General features: G+C 53.7%; 7 protein-coding genes across 7 annotated transcripts; 2 read left to right on the plus strand and 5 right to left on the minus strand.

The window, feature by feature from the left end:
• Positions 1 to 5,839: 5,839 nt before the first annotated feature.
• J4E79_007628 (uncharacterized protein) lies at positions 5,840 to 7,661 on the minus strand (the record flags this gene model as incomplete). Its single annotated transcript, XM_049356492.1, has 4 exons — positions 5,840 to 6,860; positions 6,913 to 7,140; positions 7,196 to 7,501; positions 7,552 to 7,661. The coding sequence occupies 4 exons, from the start codon at positions 7,659 to 7,661 to the stop codon at positions 5,840 to 5,842; spliced, it is 1,665 nt and encodes a 554-aa protein (XP_049208839.1).
• Positions 7,662 to 11,634: 3,973 nt separating this feature from the next.
• J4E79_007629 (uncharacterized protein) lies at positions 11,635 to 13,575 on the minus strand (the record flags this gene model as incomplete). Its single annotated transcript, XM_049356493.1, has 5 exons — positions 11,635 to 12,013; positions 12,119 to 12,666; positions 12,723 to 13,030; positions 13,084 to 13,245; positions 13,413 to 13,575. The coding sequence occupies 5 exons, from the start codon at positions 13,573 to 13,575 to the stop codon at positions 11,635 to 11,637; spliced, it is 1,560 nt and encodes a 519-aa protein (XP_049208840.1).
• A 777-nt stretch (positions 13,576 to 14,352) lies between these two features.
• J4E79_007630 (uncharacterized protein) lies at positions 14,353 to 15,478 on the plus strand (the record flags this gene model as incomplete). The annotated part of the gene is made up of 4 exons (XM_049356494.1): positions 14,353 to 14,388; positions 14,437 to 14,772; positions 14,834 to 14,964; positions 15,043 to 15,478. 4 exons carry the CDS (start codon positions 14,353 to 14,355, stop codon positions 15,476 to 15,478), a joined length of 939 nt encoding a protein of 312 aa, XP_049208841.1.
• Positions 15,479 to 16,187: 709 nt separating this feature from the next.
• On the minus strand, positions 16,188 to 18,338 carry J4E79_007631 (uncharacterized protein; the record flags this gene model as incomplete). Its single annotated transcript, XM_049356495.1, has 1 exon — positions 16,188 to 18,338. One exon carries the CDS (start codon positions 18,336 to 18,338, stop codon positions 16,188 to 16,190), a length of 2,151 nt encoding a protein of 716 aa, XP_049208842.1.
• A 1,223-nt stretch (positions 18,339 to 19,561) lies between these two features.
• J4E79_007632 (uncharacterized protein) lies at positions 19,562 to 20,185 on the plus strand (the record flags this gene model as incomplete). The annotated part of the gene is made up of 2 exons (XM_049356496.1): positions 19,562 to 19,859; positions 20,031 to 20,185. The coding sequence occupies 2 exons, from the start codon at positions 19,562 to 19,564 to the stop codon at positions 20,183 to 20,185; spliced, it is 453 nt and encodes a 150-aa protein (XP_049208843.1).
• Positions 20,186 to 22,237: 2,052 nt separating this feature from the next.
• Positions 22,238 to 24,673, minus strand: J4E79_007633 (uncharacterized protein; the record flags this gene model as incomplete). The annotated part of the gene is made up of 5 exons (XM_049356497.1): positions 22,238 to 22,617; positions 22,931 to 23,504; positions 23,664 to 23,783; positions 23,833 to 24,466; positions 24,516 to 24,673. 5 exons carry the CDS (start codon positions 24,671 to 24,673, stop codon positions 22,238 to 22,240), a joined length of 1,866 nt encoding a protein of 621 aa, XP_049208844.1.
• Positions 24,674 to 25,803: 1,130 nt separating this feature from the next.
• On the minus strand, positions 25,804 to 26,636 carry J4E79_007634 (uncharacterized protein; the record flags this gene model as incomplete). Its single annotated transcript, XM_049356498.1, has 2 exons — positions 25,804 to 26,199; positions 26,253 to 26,636. The coding sequence occupies 2 exons, from the start codon at positions 26,634 to 26,636 to the stop codon at positions 25,804 to 25,806; spliced, it is 780 nt and encodes a 259-aa protein (XP_049208845.1).
• Between the last annotated feature and the right edge of the window lie 36 nt (positions 26,637 to 26,672).

Genomic DNA, 26,672 nt, shown 5'->3' on the forward strand with positions numbered 1-26,672 from the left:
ACAGATCTTACGAGTGAACTCAGGAATATCTATACTCAAGTGGCCATTGATAAGAAGGTCCTCCAACAGCAAGAGTCAATACTGTGGGACCAAATACATCAGCTACAGGCAGCATTCGCAGTTCTAAATGTTGGCATGCTGCATTCGTGGGTACAGCTACTGGTTAGCATATGGAAGACTCACAAATGTGACTCCATCGAGACAGCGACATCATACCGGAGGCGCAATTTGATCATAACTACGAGTCTGGTCCTTCCTTCGATCAGTCAAGTGACGGATCTACTGTTGCACGGAGAATACACGGACGAGTGGTGGGTGCCAATATTGTGGACGTATGGATTCCTGATAACGACTACTTGGGCTCTTCAATACAGCACATCGATCGCTCCGCTGTTACCAGAGGTGGGCACTCTGTTCACATGTATCTTTGAATTGGGTTGGGCACTCTTCATTGCAGGGCTATACGCGCTCTACTTCTGCTCACTCACATGTATGCATTTCAAGGGGCCAAGATGCGGCTTGATGCCAAATGCTTCTACTAAGATCACGGAGATGGACCAGGCGTTTACTTTATTCGCTGCGCTTCTCTGGTTTCTATATGACTTTCGTCCGTTGTTCGTTAGGTTTTTCAAGCTTCTGAGGCTCCACTTTGAGAAGTTGGTTTTTGGGGCTGGTGCACATGACAACACATTGGCTGGTATGCCGCTCGGGCTGCCATATTGATGGAAGCATGTCTGCAGACAAGCGCGATTATTTGTAGCGTCTCGGAGTTAACACAATATCTTTTCGTTCGTCCCACTGTGTTGCATTTCCTCTGAAAGCTGTTCTGGAGCATCTTTATACATGAAGCTCTTCTCATTTCCAAGTACCCAAGGCACGCCTCACTCTTCCAACGAATCTCGTTCCGACAACGCCTGACCAGCATCACTACTAGAGCAGCTACATCATCTCTTCTCTTACCGCCGTTTTGGAGATCAGCGCATCCACTCACTACTCCCTGTCAAAGAAAAAGACACGAAAAAGGCAGGATATGTGCCCATCATCGGCAAGTCCGAAGCATCGTCATCATCAACTACGGCACTCGAAAGTGGAACCATACATTCGCAATACATCTAAAGGTATCTGCCATATCTCCACAAAGGTTCCAAACAACTATCACAACGTTTGGCCAAAGCCATACTCCACAACCCCATGTCCTCGGCCGAGACCTCAACAATCCCATCATCGCCCCAAACAACCTGCATGCATTTCGCGTATGCAGCTACATCCTTCGTACCAAAGAAAAACACCCCCCAAGAAAAGATCACAGCTGTATCCGTGAACCATCTACAAATATACATAGCCCCCCACAAACCCAATCTCACATTCTCCAATCACCTTCCAGAAGCCCTTCTTCCGCAGCAATCTCGTATTTCGGAGTTATAAAAAACGAGTTGAGCCCCTACCCACATTCCACGTTCCACGTTCCACATCCCACTACCGACCGACCGTACTTTCAGCCTCACATAGGCAGCGTGCGCGCTAATGGGACGTGCCGTGAATACGAGAAATGTATGACGGTACCGAGTAAAAGCTACTCCGTGCCAGTGCAAAAGCTACGCGTCGCGTTTCGAAGCGATCAACACCGCGTACGACACCCAGTCACGTTACCTAACGTAGTTCGCCCAACTTGCGAGGGATGTAAGACCGAGAGGAGACCGTGCTTATCCACTGTTTTCTAGGGTTGAGAAGGGTGGGGAAAGGCTTGTTGGGTTTGGGAGGTTTGTCGATGTACGATGTACGAATCAGAGGGCATGTGTTTGTACGCAGGGAAAGGGATCGTCGACGGCTATGTTTCACGCCTGCCACGCGGTGCACACTAGGTGTCTCCTGAGTTCTTCGGGATGGGACGAATGTGTGTTTAGTAGTAGCGAAGGCAGCGGTGCCATGAGTGCGAATGCTGTGATGCCACGATATGCGTTGCATACCCAAATACACACGCTACGTGTCAGTGTATTCGCTGATCCTTTTGCAACCTCACCGTACGGTAACATCCTCACTACCGCGAATAGCAATACATAGTAACACAGCAGAGTCGCAATCGCAATCGCAGTCGCAGTCGCATCGCATGCACAGTACCAGCAGATCTACCATCCAGCGGGTCAACTCCCCCCGTCTTAGATATGCCCGCAAACAGCCTAGTCCCTCCCCCAAAACCCCAATTGGGGGGTTTGGAGACATGGAAAGCATAGAAGGTGAGGCTTAGCTCTCCGACTAGACAGGACTAGTAGTCAGTTATCGGAGGTAGGGCGTGGGCGGTCGGAAGGAGGGAATGCGGGAATCGACTGATAATGACGATCGTGGGGTGCTCCTACTCCGGCAATCAGTTCAGGCAGATGTGCGGGCGAAAAAGGTGTGTGTGTGTAGGAGATGTCTCCGGTTGCTGATGGTTGGAGTCGTCAACGTAGAGTTTAGGCAGTTGGGTGTTAGTCTTCGCGAACTTATCTAGTTAGCAGCGTCGACGGTCGGCTTTCGCTTCCAAAGACTTTTTTTGGCGGGCGCGGGCATGGCACCAGAAACGTGGCAATGCGACGCGCGCGGCGTTAGAAGAGCGCCAGAAACGCCAGAACCCATCGGATCGTGCTTGTCCGAGGTGAGTGAACCAGAGGAAAACAAACTTTGGCATCGTGTGGCATTCTCCGCGAAAACGACGCCATGGCGATGGTAGTGAGCGCGACACAAGTCGGGGACAGGCCAGCCACACAGTCTAACGCAGCTCTGGGTGTCCGTGCCAGACGCGAGGCTACCTACTCGTTCTTTTGTTCAGCCACCCCTTATGTACGCGCGGATCATATCGTCGGTCGGAACTTTCTCCAGCATTCGGCTTCATCACGCCTAGGTTGATGTACCACACAGTACCATGATGTACCTACAGCGACCGACCGACCCTCCGCCTCGGCTCGACATGAACAATGACCACGCTGAGGCTCACACACCCACCCACCCATGCACGCTTGATCCCCAGAATAGAAATTATCAATGACCTGTTCGGTATTAGTAGGAATCGGGGGGTTGCTGCTGGGGCTGCTGCTGGGGCTGCACGGCTGTCAGAAGGTAGAGATCTGCTTTCCTGCAGGTGCTGGTGCGTGAGCGCTGGCAGGGTGCCGCGAGCGCAGGTGCGCATCCTTCGGCCGACCAAGCTCAGGCATTTTTTTTTTTTGGTTTGGTGGTTGATCGTCACACGTCACGTTTTCTTCTCTCTCTTCGGAAGCCGGACAAAAGCCAGATCCGAGCCCCGCGCGGTGGTTGGTGGATTCCAAGTGCGGTGAACCAAGAACCCAACGACGAGTGAGACTCGAGTCAGCGCGCTGGTACACCACGGGTAGTGCCCGTTGCGTTCTGCCAGGTCAGAATTTTGGAGTGTCATGGTGCTGCGACAAAGAGGATACTATGGCGAGTGGAAAACCATCTGCATCATCCGATAGTTCGCAAAGTTCCGATTCTTTTGGTGGAGGTGATGAGTGATCATTTATGCAAACGTTGCAAACCTACTCCATTTCCACATCCTCGAGACGAGATCTCGGCATAATAGCACCGTGACAGCCCACACCACGGAGGCCGTGGGCCACGGGAGAGTGGGGGACATGCCCTGGACGTCCGACTACTCAGCGGCCAGCTGCAGAGAAAAAAACGTGTAGGGCGCGATGGAGACAGCGGAGCCCAAACGTTCCAAGAGAGCGGAGCCGCTTGAACAGCGTCCCTCAGGAACGGCGGAAATTTCTTGTGGGTCGCCCTCTCGCATTGGGGAGGCACGTTTGTTGGAGGGAGGAGGAGGAAGCAAGGAAGCGTGTGCACAGAGTTTCTACTCGCCTGCCCTGGTCCATCGTCTTTCCGCTAACTCGACACCAGGGACGCGGCTAAGCAACCTGCCGGAATCCCATGATGCAACTGCTATCTGGGATGTTCTGAAGCAGCTGGCCAGCAGACGACCCAAACTTTTCCGACCTGCAAGTTGCAACACTACCGGGTAGCTCTCTCTCTCGCGCTCTTCGGGCAGACCATGGATATGCCTTGTAAGAGCTCAAGTACCGAGATGCCGAGGAGATGGTTCTCGCAGTCCCAATCCAAGAACAACCCTGGAGACCCTGGCGTGAGCACTATTAGCTAAGACGTAACAAAGTGCTGGAATTGTCGGTGAACCGCTTTGGGGTCGCAAAGCCGAAGGCAGCCTTTCTTATTGACAAGCAAGTGTTGCGACGGCAAGTGTGTGATGGCTGGCGATGGCGATGCGAAGGCAGCGAGAAAGTGGAATAATTGCGAGAAAGTCATAGGAACTTCGCTTGCACCTTCCGCTTTGCATGCTGTGGCTGACATGGATGCCGCTCCCGTTGTTGTCGTTATGGTCATGCATTAGAATCCTCCAAACGCCTGACGCCGCACGCAAAAAACGACCAATCGACATTCTCATGCGCAACTCCCCTCGAACACACCATATCAGCCCTATCTCCCTAACGTTGACCGGTCTCTGCACCAACCAGTAGCCTGCCAAGCCGGAGCATTCTGTGGCGGTGCAGCCATCACAGCATTTTCGCATTCCCACACAAAACAAGGTTGGCGCAGACAGCATGTGTGCGTGGCTGGTGAGAGAACGGTGTGACGATTCGTACGCGTTAGCCAGGCTAGGCGAGTGAGCAAATCCTATCCCGCTACCCGCGAAAAGCGAAATCCAGCGCACTGGTATGACATCAAGCTCGAGCCTACTGTACGCTGTAGGTCATACCTTAGCGCGGCCGTTGTCTTTTTGATCCTTAACTATTATCCTTTCTTTCGTCAGGGTTTACCCAGCCGGGAAAACCTGGGAATTCCGTTCTAGACGGCATTGGAAGAGAACTACTTGCGCTGAATCGAGACTGCAGTTGTCGGCAACATGCTTGTACGTAAACCCGCAGTGCTGGGTTGATAATTGATAATGGGAAGCGATGGTGGGGGATTCGGTCTTGATTGGCGGCAGGTGGCTAAAATTGGTAGCTGACCTGTCCATCTTTCACGCGAGCATGCAGGGCAGACCCTGGCCATCACATGGAGAAACTAGGACTAGGGCTGAGAAACTAGGACGGTGTTGGACAACCTTAATTCTTCTGTGCATTGCTATCTAGCTGGTGCCTAAGTATCCTTGCTCTTCTCTGTACTCGGGGAAGTGCGGACGACGCTCAATGAGGAAGACGTTTTCCCTGAGAGTAGTTGTTCGTTCGCTGCGCTATGCAAGCTTTCCATCATGTCGTTATGTGGCGTCTGTGAGAGCCTCGTCAGGCTTCCTCCACGCCGGGCATCAGTCCCGCAGCTCGATGCGCCTTTTCCTACAATGTAGCGAACTCCGGTCCAACTGCGGCTGACATAACAGGGGACGATGCGCGCGTTGCATGTTGGTGCGAAACATGTCCACTTGTTGTTCCGTCCACCTTGCGTCTGTCCGGATATTGCGCCGAAGCGCCGCAGCAGCCAAACCGCGATCGGCTTACGGCGGAAAGCCACAGCACCGTGCCAGTGGTGGCATGTCATAGGTCCGACTCGGGTGTCATGATTGACAGAGATCAATCGATCGGAAATTGTTCGTCTCGCACACCTGTGGATACAGCGAGGACGGGCCGGGCGGATGTCAGGTTTCGTTGCGTGCGCATGGTTCCTCGAATTTCCGCCGACATGGTGCTCTCAGGCGTGGTTGTACTGGCTGGGAAGGTACCCCGCAGTGGACGCCTGGCCTTTGTCATCTACATCGTCCAGCGCGGGAGTATGTGATTGAGAAGCGACAATCTGCATCGGAGTAGTCATTTGGTTCCTGGGGGATCGTTCAGCGCGTCGTTCACGTCCAGATAGGTGTAGCCACGAACCCGCTGGGATAACCAGATTGCATTCCGAATGCGAATGCATGCTCTTGTGGGGCCGAGTATGGCGGCAGCAGCGCTGCAGGCGACCCCAGCGGAGACGCATAGCTACTCGACGATGCGTAGCTGCTAGCTGTGCCATACGTGTCGACGGTGCCAGATCGCGGGACTTCGAGGTACGGTGACGTCGGTGCAGAAGCCATGCCATGGGGAAGGAACGTGAGCGGTGATGGCGCAAAGGCGGGAGACAGGCTCTGCCCGTAGCTGTATTGTGCAATGTGGTTTTCCAGGTCCAGGTTGATGCTCTCCAGTGCGTAGGCCGACTGCTGCTGCATCGGCGAAATAGATGTCATCTGTTGTCTAGACCATTCCCGCCGGGTCTTATAAGACGAGACCATGTCGATAGGAAATTGCACCAGATAGGACATGGTCTGCATGCGCGCATCGTATCGAGGGTCTTGGAAACTCTGGACCAGCTGATTTATTTCCTCCAATGGGCGAAGGGAAAGGTCCGCGACAAAGACAGAAGCAACATCCGGGAACATTGGCTCCAAGGCTAGCGCCGTAGCGTAGAAATGAGCCAGAACTACCAGGACGTTGACGTCTCCACGCTTCGCAGCTAGAAGTGAAATGGGGACCCAGAACAGCCACTTCCGTAATGCATAGAGTTGGTTAAACTGTTCCTCCGGGCTTTGCGGCTGGTTAGACGATCGCAGGCGGTCGAGGTAGCCCTTGAGTTGGTCCACCCATTTCGATTCCTGTTCGTTGCGAGTGAGGTAGGGCTGTAGTCGTTGGAGGGAGGCGTGGATATCGACCAGGGCGTTCATGTGCTCTCTTCGTGCTTCTGGCGATATCGGGGTGCTGATCGGGTTCATAAAGTGTCGGTTTGGCATAGGCGTGTGCTCTGCGATGTAGTCGGCGAACAGAGACTCATGTCTCCAGGGTTGCATGGATTGGATTACAGTCTTTGTGCCTGTAACTAGAGAAGCCCAGCCTCGCCTAGATGACTGCGTCAGTTTTGATTACCCCAATATATTCAGGTATTCCTTACCAGTCTGTCGCCTGCCATGCAAGCAGGAGAGACGCCGCAAGTACAGCATCCGAGTTATGCTTAGTAAAGTTGGTGATGCCGTCGTGCAAGCCCTTGAGAGCAAGACTTGCGTGATGGAATGCGAGGTTTCGGGTTTCGGTTGATTGGGAGATCCAGGCCAAGTGCGAGGCAGAGAAGGCGAGGATGCTGTGCATAACGAATGGATGGGTTGCGGCTATGCTCAAGAATCTAGAAACGTTAGTGTTGCTTTTGGGCGTAGTCGCTTGGGGTGGTAGGTGCGTACTTGGGCATCATGTCGGTCCAGAGGGTCGATTTCGAGGTCCTGTTTCTGAACATCTCATTCGAAATAGAGGCAAGATGGTGCACCAGACGGAGGTCAACCGTCGTCAAGGCGCGCCATTGCGGCTGTGGGTATACTCGGAGCTCGGGGAAAGGAAACTCTCCCGTCTGTCTCCAGAGTTCGATGGTGGCCTCGATCTCGGGCGTCCAGAGCAGGTTGGGCTGCTGAGGAGACTGGGGAGACTCTGGCATCATGGCAGTTGGACTGTCCATGTAGTCGCAGCGAACCTGGTGCTTGGTGCAGTTGCGGCTGGTAGATGTCAGTACATGAGTCGTGGACAAAGAGATGTTGGTGCTTACCATTGCGGGAATGTTTCATCACAGCGAATATGCCGCCTCTTGCACGTCTTGCAGCCCTTTCGGGACTTGGTATGGCTGCGCCTTGAAGGGCCTCCACCGGGACCAGCCATTTTTCAAGAGGAAGATGAAGTAGTTTAGCGAGAGTGGGAAGTGGACCGTACGGCGTGGTCGTGGTAGCACGTCAGGGCACAGGATCAGTCGCAGGCAGTGTTCTCTTGTTGTGTGGTATGCGAGATGGACGGGAAGGTGGGATAGACGAGGGGCTGTGTATATGCGGGCGGTAGATCTGGCGAGCGGTTGATAAAGCGAGGGTAATGGGGTCGAAACCGGTGACTAAATTGGACAGGGTGGTGATTTGGAGGCTGTTCGTGGGCGTTCTGGTGATATATAGTGCAGAGTGCAGATGGGATGAGCTTAGATAGCTCTAGGGCTGGAGAGATATTGACGCAAGGCCAGCAATACCTCCGGCGGACAGGCTAAGAGGGTACGACAGGACGACGTGACAGCGGAAGTGGTCAAGCTCGTCTGCAACCTACCCCCTGCACAATGACCATGCAGGATGAGGACAAGGCTATGGACTAGAGGCTCGCCAGGCTGAAGAAGGGACTTGGGTGGTATGCGGGCAAAAGCGCAGGGTGACTTGTGCTCGGTCCCAAAGACGACAAACGTCGAGAAACGGGGCCAGGTAGGGTTAGCCTGAGGTAGCGTCCACACAAATAGCAGTGACGCCACGAGCGGCGGAAGAGGGACTTGGGTGGCAGCCCGCGAGACGGGAGAGGCTAGCAGGGAGGGCAGAGAAGCTTGCGGGAGCTACAGACGATGGAGTGACTGATTGCCAGATGGCACCGGCTGGCTCCTGCTCGTATGACATAGCCCCGGTGTAACTCCCGTGGGGATTAAGGTTCCAGCGAGCCATGAACCCTCGCAGTCGGCAGGGCGCTTTCAGACATGCAGCACGGCGTCGCTCAAAGACTCAGGACGTGTTTGGATGAATGAAGCGGCCCCTGTCGGGCGAGGGTTGAGCCCAGGGCTAGGGTGCAGTGTGAAGGTGCTAGTTCGCCGACGGCCATGTCGCAGAAAGCAGCCTTTGGTGGCCCTCTGGTCAAAGCCCCTGTCAATCCGCTTGGGACGGAGACGTTTGAGCGTGCAGGTGCATGAGCCGCTCCAGCTGGGGCTCGGGCTCAGAGCGCAAGAGGCGTGAAAAACGGCCATTCAGGTCCGACGACCGAGGAAACGCCAACAGCTGCGCGGGCCGTGCGTGGAGAACGATCGACCAGTAGCACCTGGATAGCTCGCTGGCCATGCTGTAACGGGTAGTTGGAAGCCGCCTGCGGAATAGTGGGTGAAGGAGGCCGCCATGCTTGCTCGCCGGGTCAGCTTCGGGGCGCGCGCGCTGCTAATTTTTCAGACAGCTCCAGAGCCCTGAGTGAGGTGGCAGCGCCCACGCGTGACGGGCGTGACGGGCGACCACGGGCGACATGGATGCCCGACATCTCATCAACGCGAAATGCGAAGCTGGACTCTGCCAGCGACGTCGGTCGAATCAGACTGACGTTGCTGATGCGATGCCACCAGCGATCGCTAAACACTGCGGAAGCCGGGGCCCTCAATATCTCGCGGTCAAAAATAGCCCTCCGTGCGTCACCTGTCACCAGACCGCACGCAAAAAGGGTCTACACGTTCATCGCGCTGATTTTCCATCGATACTACGCTGGCCCATCCTCACGCCGCTATCCTCATACCGCTCCTTCGCATCCAGTTGCGCCGAGCAGTGGCGGCGGACCTCGCTCTATTCCTGTCTCCGCTATCGACGGAAGGGCGCCGCGCGATGATTAAGCGTGACTTCCGCTCCGACGAGTGCTACGAGTGGGTGACTTCGCCTGTGGCATCGCGAAACGCCATTGCATCACTGGGTAAACAACCTGGGAACCTCCCCGCCTGGCAATATCTCATGCAGCGGAGAATGCTTGCTGGCGGGGCCTATACAGTAACTGAGTAATTACGCGACCCTGCTGGTGGGCGCCTGACACAACAGCCTGCATCCACATATCGAGATATCGTCACAGCAGCTGCGATTTCGTCGCCGACATCCCATAGGGCTGTACCTATGACGTTGTCTATACGCGCGATACCGTCGCGACCGTCGCGTGGTGGAGCACAAGTAGCTGCCACGAGATACGAGTTCTAAACCAGGAACCAGTGGCATCGCGGCGGCACCCGTCGCCTACCTACCAGCTACCTCTTGCAACCACCGAGGCTAAAACTCTACTAGATGACATAGCGGAATGCGCCAAAGCAGGTTCATGCGACAACATGTGTATTCGCAGGCTAGTCTTCCTTCAGCCACACGCCTACGTCGAGCTGGTGTTTGGTTGTCATAGACCCGTGGTGGCTATTCTTAGGATTAAGGTCCTTTTACCCTGGGAGTTTGCAGCCGACCATGCATCTAGGGCTACCCATGCAGCCATGTTTTCTCTGGGGTTCTGCGACTAGGGTTACAAGACACCTCTCCACTCGCATCTTTCGTCCATCGTCGCACCGGTCTTTTCCGATGGCCTACTCGCCTTTGCAGCGTAGCCTCAGCATAGCTCCAGCGTACACTAAGCCAGCGCACTACTAATCGACTCAGCGATTCAGCAACCACAAAAAAAACATCCGAACGTTACTACACATACATTTTATGACGTCTGGAGAGGCTTCATGTCGCGACACCACACCGTCAGTCACACGACAACAAGACATCGCAGCCAAGCCGGCTACCAAATGCAAGTTTTAACACAAAATGTCGAGTTTTCAGCGCGGCGCGCAATACACATTCCCCAGCCATCTGCAAGCCACACTTTGCACCTGCACGACCATGCAAAGCATCCCTCTCCACCCGTCGGCCCAGAGCTATAAAAAGCGTCGCACCCTGAGCTACCATTGGCGCGGAAGCGATTTCTACCGGCAAGTGTGGCAGGCGACACAGAGAAATCACACAGACACTTCCTCTTCTCCGCCCTCACGGGCCATTGCGTGCACTGTGATGTGACCTGTCAATTCCTCCGAACGCTTTGGGGGGGTTTTGATCCACCGGCCGAACATGCACGACTACCAATTGCAAGATCAAATTTTTGATATTCACGCATATCTACTGTGTATCGTCGATCTCACATCCCAGACACACACCACCACAATATCATACTCACCCCTCCAATCCTCCATATTGCCAATATATCGTCCACTACAAAGCCCGCCTATGCAAGCCCACCCGCCTGAACCTTACCTAAACATACACATACACTACAACTATCATTCACCCCAATAAGCCTAAAGGCAATGCCAATACCAATACCTCGCGTCCAACCAAACCATGTATGCCATAACTAAACGATATCGTAACCTGATACATAACCCAATGTTTTGCGTTGGTGAGCAATACCTCCGTAACCTGAAACATTCGGCCTCGGCCGTAATATCACTCATCTGGCAGGTAATCAGGCCGATGAGCCTTGTCCGCTATTCCAAGGTTCTTTCAATAGATTAAGTGACCCCACACGTGATCGACGACCGGTATGCTGAGTCAGTCACTTGCCCTTCGCTTTTCGCTTTTCGGCGAGTCGTGAATGCATGGTCTGTTCAGCATGGGCGTTCGGCATGCGTGATACACACAGACTATGGATTTCTCCATGAATATTGGGTGGCCTGATACCGGTGCATGTGTTTCAGATCGCGGTGATGTTACATGCTGGTGAAGGTGGGGGAGAGGGGGGTTTCAGCTGGATATGTTTGTCGGCGGTACCGGGCGCTTGGGGTGGATATGTGTGTGGGCGTGGGTGTGGTTTGTGCGGCTTGTGCTGTGGATGAATGGATGGATGTACGAGTGGTTATGTCATCGGATGTGTTGGAAACTGGATTCTTCGAAGAAGGGAGGCATGTCCCATCGAGATTGGATTTGGGCGAGCGACGGGTTTCTTTCCTTTCGATGTTTGGGTCTTCGTGCTCAGCGAAAGTCCATAAATCCTTTCCTCGACACTCACTCTCTTCCCTTCCCAAACCTCCCACATCATCCAACCTACCCCATCCCTCCAATATCCCCCTCTCTCACGTCCCCCAACTCCACTCATCCCACTCCTCCCTCCAACTCACCGGCTCCAGCGGCCCCTCAACTTCCAATATCTGACCCAACGCACACTCATCAAAGCTAACCTTCTTCTGCTTCTCGAGGTAAAACACATCGTACCTTTCATGCATGGCATCTTTCAGATTGCGTACATTACCCTCGGGATGCAATTTCTCCCATGGTCGCGTGCACACACGGCCTTTGCAGCGCTTGAGCGTGAGGAGGAGGGCGTCGAGGCGGGCGGTGAGGGGGAGGATGGGGTAGGAGGTTATGGTGGTGGTGGCGTTGGGGGTAGAGAGGAGGTTGGTGAGTTGGTATGGGTCGGTCTGGTTGGGTTTGTCAGTACCCATTCCTCCAAGCCTGTGAGGCAAAGAGAGGGAGACAGAGCAAAGAAAAAGGAGACCAACCTTCATATCATAAAGCTCCCGCTCATTCGTACACCAAACCGTATAACTCAAATCATACTCCTCCCCCACCACCCTCACCGTCTTATACGTATTCTCCGCCCACACATCCCGCCCATAAAACGTATTCCCCTCCACAAGATACTCCCCCCAAAACTCAACATTAACATGTTCACTCTTCCCACCCTTTTCCTGCATCGCCCCCGTAACAGGAATAACCTCCCCGTCAAAGTCCTCCCGGGCTGGTATACCAGCGAGATGAAACAACGTAGGCACGATATCCGTATGACTACTAGGAATCTCCATCACAGCGCCTTTGGAGACGCCCGGGCCGCGGATGAAGAAAGGGATGTTGATATCTTCTTCTATGCCGCAGGATTTACCGGGCGGGAGCCGGTGTTGGCTGATGTGGAAGCCGTTGTCGGTTGTGTAGATTAGGTACGTGTTTTCTAGCACCTCGGGGGTTTCGCTCAAACGGTTCATGATGGACTCGATGAGGTCGTCGACGGATTGGAGGGTTTGCAGGCGTGCGCGGTACCAGGCGTCGTTGTACGCGATTTCTGAGGCGTTGAGCGGGCGGAGCGTGGAGAAGTAGGATGCTGTTCCTGGCTGATGGGGTACTAGTGTGAGATGGGGACTGCGGTAGAAGAGGTGCGACTACTTACTTTTGAGGGGTTGAAGTTTGGTGTTCGGGGTACTTTTACGTCGGGGAAGAGATGCTCGTGGCGTTTTGCGGGGACGGGTAGGTTGAACTTTGTAGGGCGGGGATTGGTGATTGTTTCTGAGTGGGGGGCTATGGGTGCGACGCCGATGAAGAATGGCCGGTCTGGTGCTGCGATGGCTTCGTCTAGGAAGGAGACTGCGGCGTTGGCTACTAGGTCGGTTGAGTACTCTCCTGGTGAGTTTCTGTAGACGTCGTGGTTGCGCGTCATGGTGGAGTTGTAGAAGACGTATGTTCCGGGATCAATCAGAACTGTAGATGTCAGTGGGTAGACAGCGTTGCTGTAGTGGGATTGGGATGTTTACAATCGGAACTGTTCCAGCCATTGGCTCGTGGTGCATCGTATGTAGAGATGGAGTGTCCATTCATCAGCTTTCCAGTGTAATAAGTGTTGTAGCCCGCCTCCTGAAGCCACACGGGAAGATACGCATCATTGAAACCTTCTTCAATGAATCTAGGATACCCGCCTGCTATTAGTCAGTACAAATTCTAGCTTATCCCTTTGAGTCTGAAGTACCGTAAGGAGCTGAGACGTCTGTGACATTCGTGTTGTGGGCAGCTTTCCCCGTCAAGAGCGACACTCGTGACGGGCAACATAGTGCTACGGTACAAAAATGCTTCTTGAACCAAGTACCTTCCTGGGCGAAATGCTTCTGCACAGCAGGTTGGTAGTCGAGCGAGTTTAGATGTAAGTCTTGATCGTCGGTAATGATGAAGATGAAGTTGGGTTTGGAAGAGCGCCCTGTAACAGCGGCTACACCGAAGGAAAGAAACAGTAGAATTCGACTTGAAATCATGGTTGTGGGTGAGAGTTGAGTTCTGTAAAATTCACAGTGTTGATATACCTTCGGATTCGTTTACACTCTGACGTATCCGGGTAGTCGCTACCCACGCCCATCGCGCGAAGTTGCAACTCCATTGCGTGCTCGGGAAGCCGACCAGGGTTCAGCACAGTCCCACTCACGATGCATACTAGTAGACATAGCTGCCAATAGGACGAAAGGGAAAGTCATGACCGAAGTGAATGGAATGGAGCTCTAGTCTTGAAAGGAGAAAGAACTTGACAGTATGAGCTTATCGTGAAGCAGGCTAAGAAGTGTGGTCCCGATCTAGCTGCCAGTACACAGCAGATCTACCTGTATACAGACTTGACAAGAGGGATTTTGTAAGGGGATCTGAGATAGCTTGAAGTACTGAGTAAGGAGCCCTGTCGGCCTTGCGCTAGCCATACCTAGGTGGCCTTAGACACGGTTCGAATGAAGTGAAACTTTGGAACAGTACCTAGGTATACGTCATTGCAGGGCTGATGCATCGATTCCATGCTGTGGCCGCATCTATACAACTTCGCCAAGCCTTTGTTCTGTGACACGAGAAGATGATTCCACGAACACGAGCGATACCGGGTAGAGGGGTCAGCACATGGGACGACCTTGTTCACTTCCAATACATAGTGGGGCATCGGAACGTTCCGAAGAGCGGGCCGAGGAGTTATTCCGGCGGCGCCTGTCGATGGCGTAGGTCCAAACACATCGACAACACACTCGCGCACCTCACCGCTCTACCTTCACGCAACTATGTCGGGAGGCTGGAACACCATAGAGTCTGATGCCGTAAGTATACCCTTATCTTTCTCGGGAACCGCATACTAATCACCACAGGGTGTCTTCACATACCTCATCGAGAAGCTCGGTGTCAAAGGCGTAGAGTTCGAAGAACTCACCACACTCGAACCCTCAGACTTACAAGCCCTCGGTACACTGTACGGCGTAATCTTCCTCTTCAAGTACCCGACCGGCGAGAAACCCAGCGACGTACCGAAAGACGGGTCGTACGACTACGAGGCGGCGAATAAGCTCTTCTTCCCTGCGCAAACGATACAGAATGCGTGTGGTACACAGGCGATTGTTTCGCTGCTGCTGAATAGGGAAGAGGAGGTGGATATCGGCAAGGAACTGAAGGAGTTCAAGGAATTTGCTGGAGACTTTCCGCCAGAGGTATGTGAAGGCAGGGACTGACTGGATGCTTTGGATATGAGGGGCTGATAAAGAGGCATAGCTACGAGGAGAAACACTGTCAAACTCGGATCTCATTCGCGAAACTCACAACTCTTTCGCGCGGTCTTCGCCGTTCGTCGACGAGACGCAAAGGACGGCTACTGAAGACGACGATGTCTTTCACTTTATCGCGTTAGTCCCCTTCCTCCCTTCCTTGTCTATAACCCCACCACTCCCCAACAGCTCACCCACTAACCCACACACCCGCAGCTACACATCCATAAACAACCGCCTCTACGAACTCGACGGCCTCCAACCCGCGCCCATCCTCCACGGCCCCTGCACCCCCACCGACTTCCCCGCCAAAATCATCCCCGTCCTCCAACGCCGCATCGCGCGCTACCCCGCCTCGGAAATCCGGTTCAACCTCATGGCCTGCTGTCGCGACCTGCGCATCCGGGCCAGGGAGATAGGCGACGAGGACGAGCTGGAAGAGCAGGAGGATAAGCGCGCGAGGTGGCTGTATGAGAATAGTTTGAGGAGGCATAACTTTGTGGGGTTTGTGGGGGAGTTGTTGAAAGCCGTGACGAGGGCGAAGTTAAATGAGGGCGAGGGGGCTTATGAGGCGTGGGTTGAGGATGCGAAGGGGAGGGCGGGGAGGAAGAGGGAGGAGTTGAAGAAGAAGGGTATTCAGCCTGAGGAGTAGGTAGGAGAGGGAGTGGGAGCAGGGGTGGATGGGGTTCGTTGTGGATTAAGAAGTCTGAAAGATGGGTGCTTGTGCATGATGATACTTGCAGAGCTCTATTGGACACAAAGCTGATAATCACAAAGACCAGTCTATCGGACTACTATGCTCTTTCCCGTGTCGAATGAACTTGGAAACTACGTCGAATATCTCCAGACTATACTGATATGCCTACTGCCTCCCACATTTACACTCCCAATCCGGTCTCTCGCAGCAACGCACACACACTGAGACCAGGCCGCACACGTAACATGATAATATCATATCTTCATTCTTCATATTGGTATATACTCCCCACATCCGTATCAATGTCCCCATCCACAGCCACACCATCCAAGTCGTCGACCAACCCAACCAAACCACACCCATAAAGAGAAAAAAAAAGCTCAAGAAAAGGGGATATCTTCAATCGAAACCGCTACATTACGTCATGAACATGAAACATGAAAAGACATGGTATAGTATATCGTGTGGTGTATGTATGCGAATGCAAACGCAAATGCACATGTATATGCATATAGATAGGTAGATGCTAGAGGCCGTGAGGGGTATGCGTTATAAGCTTCATAGAAAAGAGAAAAGGAGAAATATAACAAAGAAAAGAGGAGGGAATATGCGGGTGGGGAGAAGGCGATGGAGGAGGAGGAGGAGGAGGAAGGCGGGAGAGCGTCTAAGCAGAAGCCGCGCAGTACGCAAGGGGCGCAGGGAAGACGGTTTCGACTTCTGAAGCGCAGAACGAGGCTTCAGCGGGTGTCTGGTTGGAAGCAACGACATCCGTCTTCACCTCAACCTCAGCAGCAGCGAGGGGAGTAGACTGTTCCACAACGACGTCGAAGATGTCAAGATCTACAGCGGGGCTGGTAGATATCTCTTCTTCCGCCTTCTCCTCGACAACAACCTCAACCTCAACCTCAACCTCAACCTCAACCTCAGCCTTCACTTCCTCAGCCACAGACTCGATCTCCGGGTCCGCAATCCCAAGAACCGGGACAGCAGTAGCAGTGGCAAACTCCGTAACCGTAAATGTAGAGTAACTCGTCGCAGTCATAGTAGCCGTGACGGCATTCATCATGGGCGCCGCAACCTCGGTGGGGAGCTCTAGCATCTGTGCCGACGCGGGTGCTTGCTGAGCAGCACGCATGTTCATCGCCATGTACGCAACCGCAACAGCCAGTAACAAGATAATAGAGTTGCGCTTGTCGCTGAGGAGAAGGATGATGTAGTTCTTCAGCAGCGTGGTGAGCGGTATTTGAGCTGCCGAGAGACGTGTGGCAACTTCAGCGCTCTCCTGTTCCTTGATAGCAGTTTCCAGCGCACGGAGACGCTGGGCGACGGCGTCGGATTCAGCAAGGGCTTTGGCTTCGAGTTCAAGACGAACAGCCTCCTTCGCTTCGTTGAGCTTGAGCTGGAGGTCCTCTTCGAACTTCTTCCTCTCGGCTGCTTTCTCTTCGATGCTTCTTTGTAGAGCGGCGGCGGCCTCTTCGAAGCTCTTTTGTAGTTCGGCTTCCTCCTTGCGCTTCGCCTCGTTGGCTTCCTCTTCTAGGATCTTGGTCTTGGCGGCGGCTTCTTGGATTTGGCGTTGCAGTTCGACGGTGTATTGTGCCTTGCGCTTGTCGGCTTCTTGCTCTTCCTGGGCGCGGCGCTCGAGCGTCTTGCGGACTTCTTCGGGGATCCAGGGGTGGATCTCGACGTCGCATCTTTCCATGTCGTTCCAGCAGGCTTGCCAGGCGGCGGCGCGCATCAGACCGTTGGCAGCGTAGATCTTGATGTCCCATTTCCGTGTGCCGGCACCGATGCCTTTGCCGGGCTTCTTGAGTTCGCGGTGGCAGTCTATGCACATGCTGTGGTCGCCGTTGTGGGAGGTGTTGCTTCCTTCCGTCAGTGTGCCTCCACTCATGCGACTGCCCCGTCCGGTGTTCTCGTCGCCGACGCTCGCGACATCGTCCTCGTCGTCCCGCTCGTCCTCGTCCTCGGGTGGGACAAAGTGGCCGCACGGGAGCAGGCGGGGTGTTCTGAGCTCCAAGCTTTCCAGTATGCGTTCCTCGAGCAGGTCGTACTCGTCCCTGGGGTGCGGGATGAGAAGCCCGCGTCGCATCAGGATGATGTCCTGCAGCTTCTCCTCCAGCAGCTTGTAGTTCTCCACCAGCCAATCAGGCATGATCCTGGCCATGATGTCGTGCGAGTACGGTACCTGCATGGGCAGAATGGTAACATGCAACAGGACCAGCGGCGCCTGCTGCGGTGTCGGGGTCGGTCTCGGACTATGAGGCTCCCGTATGCTCCTTCTCCGTGAGCCGGTAGACTGTCTCGACATGTCGTGCTCTGATCTGCTGCTCCTGCTAGGTGTAGCCAGCTTGAAGGACCCTTTGAGTCGCTCTTGGGAGGTCTGGTGTGCGAGTGTGGGCGGCGGCGACGACATCTGCATGGCGCGGACAGACTCAGTATTCCGGAAGCGCGGACGTTCTTTGCGTGCTCGTGCACCGGCCTCGTTAGCGGGCAGGATGGGTTTCGAAGCTATCGACGACTCGGAGGGAATAGCCGAGACGAAGCTGTAATGCGAGGACATGCGCTGCTGGGACCCCGGGCGCGAGGTGTAGGAGCTGCGGTAGGGCTGGGGCTCGTCGTCGGGCTCCTGTTGCTGTGCCAGCTCAATGCTATGTACAACGTCGTGGGCCATGGGGAACGAGCGTTCGGAGTGGTACGAGTCACTGCCGTCGAACAAGTCCGAAGGCGACAAGGGTTCGCGATCCTGTGGGTCTTCGTAGATGGCGAATGAGGTAAGGCCCGGCTGGGGAGACGGGTGGTGCATGGTAGTAGCCATATCGACCTTTCTTCCAACAATTCTTCGCAATGTGTAACTCAAAGTTTGTGAGATGGAACAATTGCAAGATAGATAGAATGGGAGGCCAGGGATCCCATCATCTGAAATTCATGGTGAGCCGAGGCGGCACCCGGTGGGGGTTGGCTGCGAGGTGGTTGGGATGGCTAGCGCGTGCGTTGTCGACGTGTCAAGAGCGTGCTGGAGTTTGTTTACACACCGACACTTTAGCGCCTAACCCCAAACGTACACCAACGGCCTCGCGCCCCATCCTTTCCAACCCTTCCAGCATGGAGCCTTCGGATTTCAGTGGGCGACGCCCCGGTAGTGTTCCCGCCTGCATGCCTTTTTGAGAACTCTCGCCTTTGATAGGATCTGGATCTTCCTCCATGCGAGTACAGCCTCATTCTGCAGCATGTAACATGACTACTCAAAGATAGCCAGTACCCCACCACGAGACAGACCGTTGCACGCGCGCATGGCGACGACCAGAAAATCTTTGAGTCGCTGATTCACGTCTTTGTAAAAAGGTCGGTGTAGGAAGCCGATCGCAAGTGGCACAAGCTCGTCAAAACAAAGAAGGGCTACCAATCTCACGATATATCGTTGACGCTTTCATCGATTCATCGAAGGTTGTTACCAGCCGCTTCATGTCCACGTATCGCTGTGCTGGCTCTGCGGCGGGGCACAGTCTACCCCTCCTGTTTGAACTAATTCCTCTTCGCTCGTAATTACCACAACCATGATAGCCAGCACATGCTGCATCACTCACTATTCCTAGTCTGGAACGCTCTCACTCTCGATAGTTTCGACTTTGCCTTTTATACCTTCCGGATCACGCGTATGAGTGCAGATTCAATTATTCAAGCTGGTCAGTGTATAGTCAGCGGACTTGAGAGCCTCAAGCTTTCGAGATGCCATATAGGCATCACCATACAATGGAAATCCCTCGACTTACTGCAAGTGGCGTCCACGATATCGTTACTCAACTAGGTAACAATAAGTAACCTTCCAGCACCGCTCTTACAAAGACACTACAAGTAGGACCTGGCATCGCAATGTCTTTAGATGACGACGGATGGACTCACCAAGTTCAACGTCCTCGGAATTTCTTCTGTGTGCTTCGGCTCTACCTCCGCCAGTATACTGACCATGACTCATACGCCATGCACCCAACATGCACAACATCACAACCCCCCTCCTCATCCCCAAACCCTATACCCATCATGCCACGAACAGCCCTCTTCGCAATCGACATCCAAGTCGAATTAGCGCAAAACGCAGCGACCGAAATACCACATGCGGAGCGCATTCGAGGAGCTGGAACGACTATCCTACAACGAGCGCGTCAAGCCATTGACACGGCGTGCGAACAGGGCCGAGAACCAGATATAGAGATCGTATTTGTGCAGCATGAGGAAAGTGCTGAGAAAGGACCGCTGGTGAAAGGGAGTAAGGCGTGGGAGTTGGTGTTCAAGCCACGAGACGATAATAAATGGGAACGACTGGTAGAGAAGGATGTCCGTGAGTATTCATATTGTGTTTTTGTTTTCTCTTGACGAATGCGTTTAGGTGACACTTTCGAGTCTAACCCTCAGCTTGCGTCCCAGCTAAAAGACGAGGGTGTAGACACGATAGTAGCCTTTGGAATACAAAGTGAATGCTGCGTCCTTTCAACGTGCAGAGGTGCTCTAGCCGCTAGGTTTAATGTCATCTTGTTACAAGGTGCACACTCTACTTACGACTACAACGACAAGACAGCCAGGGAGGTTGAGATAGACGTGGAGTTGATGCTCGAGAGCGCGGGCGCTGAGGTGGAAGGCTGGAAGGTGTGGAAACCGGTGGCTTGATACTTGGAGTAACTTTGCGAGGTTTGGTGTAATCGGATTATTATGAAACAGCCGTGGATATAGGAAAATCTCGGGTATACGATCTCTACCGCTTTTCCACAGCCTCACCTACTCACCCATGTTAGAAAAGATATTAGGCTGGGCAGAGCGTCAAGCAAACACGCTCGTCCACAACACCCACACTACCGATTCCATCTGGCCCGCTGAATCTAATGGTCGATCACCTCCCTGTTCCCCGCCGTATGGCCGCCGGGTCACCGCCGCCTATATCAACTCCTCCACCATGCCCAGGTGCCACTCCTCCATACATCCATCCAGGTCCCCGAAGAACGCAACACCGCGTACGCCGAGTACAAGCGCGTGGATAAAGACCTCGATATTGTCGCAGGCGACCTCCGGACACTTCCAAGGTTTAGGTCCAAGACTCCCCAAACCAGAACCAGAGGACCAGGAAGCGGGCCCGTGATGACGCAGAGGTCGATTATTTACCTAGATAGAGCGTTCCGCACCGAGCGATTTCAGAGATGGGCTTGCACATAGTCGTGCTGGACGCCAGTAGAGCTTCACATAAGTCTTAAGTTCTTCGTGGAGGGGAATTGGTTATAAGTCGATGAGGAAATAGGCAAGAAGAAGAGGAGAGACTTATGTTTTACTGTATTTTAATGTATTCACTAGAAAGACGTTGTTTGTTCTGCGGTATCGAAGCACTGGAGTTAGATACATTAGGGAGATACCTTGGGGAACCACCTGGGGGAGCTACCTGGGGAAGCACCTTAGGGAACCACCCTAGGGAAGCACCTTGGGGAACTACCCTAGGGAGCCACCCTTCTAAGAGGTATCCACCCGGGTCTTCCCGCGGGTGGTTCCCGCGGGTAGTTCGCTGTGTTGCTTCCCCCAGGTGCTTCCCCAGGGTGCTAGTAGCGTTTGCGTGGTTACCATGAAAGTGTTGCTGCCTAACACGCTAGCTGAAGATTCGTAGGTGAGTTCAAGAAACGAAGCTGCATCTAGAAGTGACGGACAACTTCCGTGTAGAGAGCGCCTCCCAATCGATTACCTAGAGGCCGACATCTCACTAGTAAAGTCTCCAGGCAGCAGGCTCAGGCAAGCCGGGAACCAACAACGCCTTAAAGACGCCTTGTACAACTTGTCTTATTAAACCGTGAGAATAACGTAGCCCTCGAGCTCTCTTACAAGATCTAATACAAGCAAGTGTAGAGTCGACAACTCCTTAGTGGCACTCTCTCACTTTTGCAACCTTACATCCTAGCAGCGACGTAGCACTCACCGAAGAAGTATAAGCTTCCTTCCATTCTTCAACCCCTTCCGACCATAATATCGGTCATGGCTTCAGTGTTCACTACTCTCAACATCACTCGACGCTCGCCCTATCTCCGAGCCCTTCACCATTCGGGGCGAGCTCGCGGCAGCATGAGGTAGCCTTGACCGTTGTGGGTGGGGTGAGGGGACAAGGTACGAGAGGGCAATCGCCGTTGCTGTACTTCCTCGGTGGAGAGGACATCTATGATCTTCCGAAGACTTGCGGCCTTCTGTAGAGCTGTTCAATTACGACGAACGCGTTTATTGTACCGACTTGTTTATAGCGACGAGGTAAGGTAGTTTGCGTTACAATTATTCAAGGACTCACTGTATGCTCGTCACGAGGCAATAGTATCTCGAACCACCCCGCTCAACTTCATTATCGCCTCCACGCACCCTCGTGAGGTTCCAACGCCACCCGTATTTAGTCGAAGTCGTCTTCGGCCGCATTGATTAGCTACTCCCCGTACCTTAGTTAGTCAGTTGCACTTCACAACACCCCTCGCAACAAAGGACTCAAGCCAGATCTACCAAATTACTTCCCGAACAAGCTTATGCTATCTGCCGCTATACAAGACTCGTATTGCTACGACTTGCACCCTCACCTCGGTGACCTGCCACCAAGCCGCTGCCATCCAGCAGTGATGACTTTGCGGCCTTGTTGTTGCTAGCTGCCCCCTCGACTCGCGACTTGGTTAGAGTGTGCCGGAACGCCTCCTCCGTCAAATTTGCCATCTAGTTCTTCAGATTCATGCTCACGCCGTCATGGTGGAACCCCAACTTGGCCTTGATCCTCTTCTTCTTCTTTCGGGCTTTTGTGACGTAAGCCTCGATAGAATTTGGCGACTCATATGTCCATACAGTGACCTCTCGGTCCTGCCCAATCCTGTCCTTGGCCATTCTTTCCAAGATCTTGCTGGAGAGCTCTTCACCATTCAAGAAAACTTTGAAGTTTTCACCGATGTTGACGAGTCGTGGCTTCTTCGCTGGAGTTCCTGGTTTGCTTGCCCCTGAGACGTTGTCGATGGGCCTTTTCTTTGTTTCGTCGAGGGTCTTGAAGGCTTCAAGCCATTCCGACTTGATCAGCTCTCTCTTTGCCTTTGCTGCTTTGACATCTTGATATCATTTATCGAAGACAATCTCGTCGAAGTTGTACGTCTTGTCGGTCAGGGCGACGTACGCCATTACGTAGCCGCCATTGTTTCCTCAAACTTTGTTGTCCCGGCGAACGAATCTCCGTCGCAACCGCACAAAATGTGTATGACTTTATTCGCGACTACCGACGGGCTGTGTTGGAGGACTCTCTCACTCAGGCGGCAGTCTGTGCCCCGGCGGCGCTGGGTGCTGGTCAGATGCGCCTGGTAGAGGGCCGGGACGTGTGCTGCCTGGGTGAGGGTGAGGCCTAAGCCGCCACCAAACGGTTTTGACTGATCCTGTTCACTCGGGCGACCGCCTGCGCATCGGTGGCAGGGTTCCATCGCGGTGTCAAAATGAACATGTGGTTTGCGTCCACAAGGGTAAGCCCAAGACCGAAACACTGGATGGTGGCAAGCATCACTCTGACCGGATCATCGGGGTCATTGAAGCGAGCTCGCACTTCATCCCTCTCCTCCAGGGTCATGTGGCCATTAAACGTGAGGAACTCAATTCCCGCAGCCCGAAGCGCATTACTGACCACGTCCAAAGACTGGAGGAAGTCATCTACTACGATAATTTTGCCCTCCGTGGCCGCCTCATGAATGGGGACGAGTTGCTGCATCGGCGTGTTGATGCGTGCAGAGCTCCAGTCGTCCTTGGTTTCATCCAAGAGATGCTGTTGCGCCTGCTTGTGGCTCATATCGAGGAAGATGTTTTTGTGAGCCAGACCCATGGTCGCCTCTAAGTCAAGGCCGAGCCCCTCAAAGTCTTTCGCACCCCCATATTCATCCTTGCTCTCAGAATCTTTGGCAAGGTTCGCTCCCTCATCATCTTCGCTAAGGCTTTGTCTCCCGCGCGCTTCCTCCTACTCCCTTGCGGCTTTGCATCCTTCTGTTAAGTAGGCTCCTGGGGGCTGGATGCGCTTCTTCTCCCTCAGTGCGTGGCCAATGTATGCCTCTGGCACCTCTTTCGGTTACCCATAGCTCCGCGTCTGGGACATGGAAGTCTTCTGCCTCTCTATCACCGTTCTTCGTAAGTTGTGACTCATGTCCACGTAACTTTCGCCCTCATAGTTCACGACAGCGTTGTGCGTCGCAACCTGATCGAATGCGGCAAAGAAGACGATGCCCAGGTGTCGGTACCGCTACTCGACGTCTACCACCAGTACTTCCCCGCCGTCCCAAAGCGCTTACCAGCTGAGCGTCCTGGCCGGTAGACTGAATGGAGACGGAAGACGGAGACCGTCTGGGTGTCCATACCCCAGCGGCCACTCCTGGATGCACCACCTTCATGCGTACTTTGAGGACCTCTGGTAGGGCCCGAACGCGGAGTTTCTCGGACCACCGCTCTCTGTCCTTCCCCCCCTTCTGCTTACCCCAAATGGGTCTTGTTTCTTTCTGGTGGGCCGCCTCGGCCGTCGGTAGTGTCAACTTCGTGTTTCTCACGCTGTGTCGCGAGAATTCAACGAGGCGACCTCCATTGAAAGTGTCGTCGATTGCGAGGGTGGAGAAGCAGGCCCGCAGACTGGTGGAGAGGATCGCGTTTCTTACGCCCCTGAGGGTCTTCGTCTTGGTCTTCTTCGGCTTCTTGATGGCGAAGTAGTCATTAAATACTTTGATGTCGTTCCAGGGTTGGATCCTTAGCCATTTCATGAGGGTTTGAACCTCGTCGTAATCATTTTCGAGGGGAGTTCCAGTTTTCTGATGAGCAGACTCCGAGGATAAGAGTGTCACCAGGGTATGGTTTTCGATAGCTCGCGAGAACTCGACCAACTGCTCCCCATCGAAGGCGTCGTCGATCCTCAGAGGGAAGACGCAAGCCCTCAGACTAGTGAAGAATCGCGTTGCGTTCTCCCTTCAACGTGCGTGCCCTGGACCTCTTCGGCCTTTTCGACGCGAAGTATTCGTTGGATACCTTCCGATCGTTCCATGGCTTGATTTCCAGCCACTTCATCAAGGTCTGGACTTCGTCGTAGTCGTTTTCCAGGGGCGTTCCGGTCAGACCCAAGCGCTTTGGCGTCTTGAGTGCGCACATCGCTTGCGATGTCTGCGAGCGTGACCGGCTCGCTTTGCTGATCTCACCTGCGATGACTGCCGCGTATCCCAAGACCATCAGAGGGTAAGTTCCCGAATTGTTCTGCAGTGGATGCCTACCCCGTACCACAACAACTACAAAACCTACAGCTCCGTAGCTATCGGAAAAGAGGTAACTGCTTGCGAGAATACCTAGGCAATACACATTGTCGACCTTGTATACCCTCCGTCCTCTTCTCTTCTCCCAGCGTCCTGACATCTTGTTATCGTTACAAATCAAGCTACTTATCTGCCACATTCTTCTATCTACTCTTACTTATCACATTACATCAGCACCCATTCGTCAAGATAGATCCTCTGCCACCGGCACCGCACTACCACCTCCTTCCAGTAAAATGTCCGGTCGCACCCAACCGCAAAATGAACGACCTCAATAAACGTCAGGCTCTGAGAGCATCAGTAGAGTGGCAGACCCTCAAACCTGATGGGCCATACGGTCACGCATCCAGAAGCCGGAAGGACAGATTCTGCTGTCACACTTCGCACTGTCAGACCAAACGCCATCGAGAAGACTACATGCAGGGCTGACATGTATCACTGCGTCGGCGCAAGGGACCGCGGAGGCGACGTTGTTTCTACACAAGGAGGATATAAACTACTCGCGCTATGCTAGAAACGATTATGTTGTATCTTGTCTCTGTTGGCGGGATTGAAGGCGCTCTTGCGAGACGGCTTGTGAGTGGGTATGTAGAGGCGTGAACACGGTTTTGTACGATGTTGGTGGGAGATGACATGTCTGTGTGGTGCGCGCGTATTGCTCTATGAGAGCGCTCCGAGGAAAGAACGCGTCTGCTCAAGGCCGGTGTGGTAGATAGTTCGGATGCGCTGTATGTGGTATGTCTGCTTTACACTGCGGTAGTGGAAATCCATTACACTGGATCCCGCCTGGTCGTCACCACCTCCACTCATTGATAGTCTCAATCATACTCTTGAACTCCATCCTGTTCTCGGGGAAGTACCGGGGAATACTCGTAGAGGAAGACGAAAAGACGTCGAGGCCTCCCTGCTTCGCTCTCGCGTCGCGCGGCGAGAGCGATAAAGTCCCCGTCGTCTCCTCGCAGACGCCTCGCCCTACTCCTGGAGGCTTGCCAGCTCCTTTCTGGCACTGTCCCACATGCTTGATGTAGCCCTAATTCTCTCCTGGTGTTCCTTTGGCATGAACAGGTCTGTGAACGACCTCTGAATTTCAGCCTCCACCTCGCCAGCATCATCTGCACCCCCCTCGCCCGCTGCACCTCCATCGACCTCGGTCCCTACACTCTCGTCAATCTTGCTCTCCTCATCTTCATCACCATGAAGATATTTTTTCTGGAGTCGCAGCTCCTCTGCTCGTCTAACTCCCTCCATCTCTGCGGCAATTTCCTTGCGCGAATTGTCCTTCGCGAACCTCCACCAACCCCAGAAGCCGAAGACGCTCACCGTTGGTACGAGGGTGCTCCTATACTCCGCCATTTCGCGTAGTAGTTGCTAGAAAACTCAGTAAAAAGCTTCAAAGGTAGGAATAATAAACTTGAACTTACGACTGGTGGCGCATGTTTCAGGCCTTTGCGGCCACGAAGGTCCTTGCCTACCCATTCGAGATACTTGCTGGAGAGTACCCCGCCCCTCATCCATGATCGAATGATGGAGTTGACGTCGATGAGCTTGATTTTTTTGTTGGGCGAGCTCGTGATCTCACCGATCGTGGCGCTTCTCTTCTTGGTGACGCCAGCGACGTCCATCTCTTCGAATGCGTTCGTCCATTCTTGCTTGATAGCTTCCTTTCTCTTGCCTTTTGAGATACTGGCCCAGTTGTCATCGAAGACGATCTTTTTCCAAGAGAAAGGCGTCTCGTTGAGGCCGACGTAGACCTTGCCGTATCCGCCGTCACCAACGCCCTTGTTGGACCGAGGCACCCAGCGCATGGTCACCACCTCTTTGGCGGTGTTGGTGCCGACCCT

The sequence above is a fragment of the Alternaria viburni genome (assembly GCF_023758015.1).
Source record: "Alternaria viburni strain BMP 2772 chromosome Unknown scaffold_17, whole genome shotgun sequence".
NCBI lineage: Eukaryota > Fungi > Ascomycota > Dothideomycetes > Pleosporales > Pleosporaceae > Alternaria > Alternaria viburni.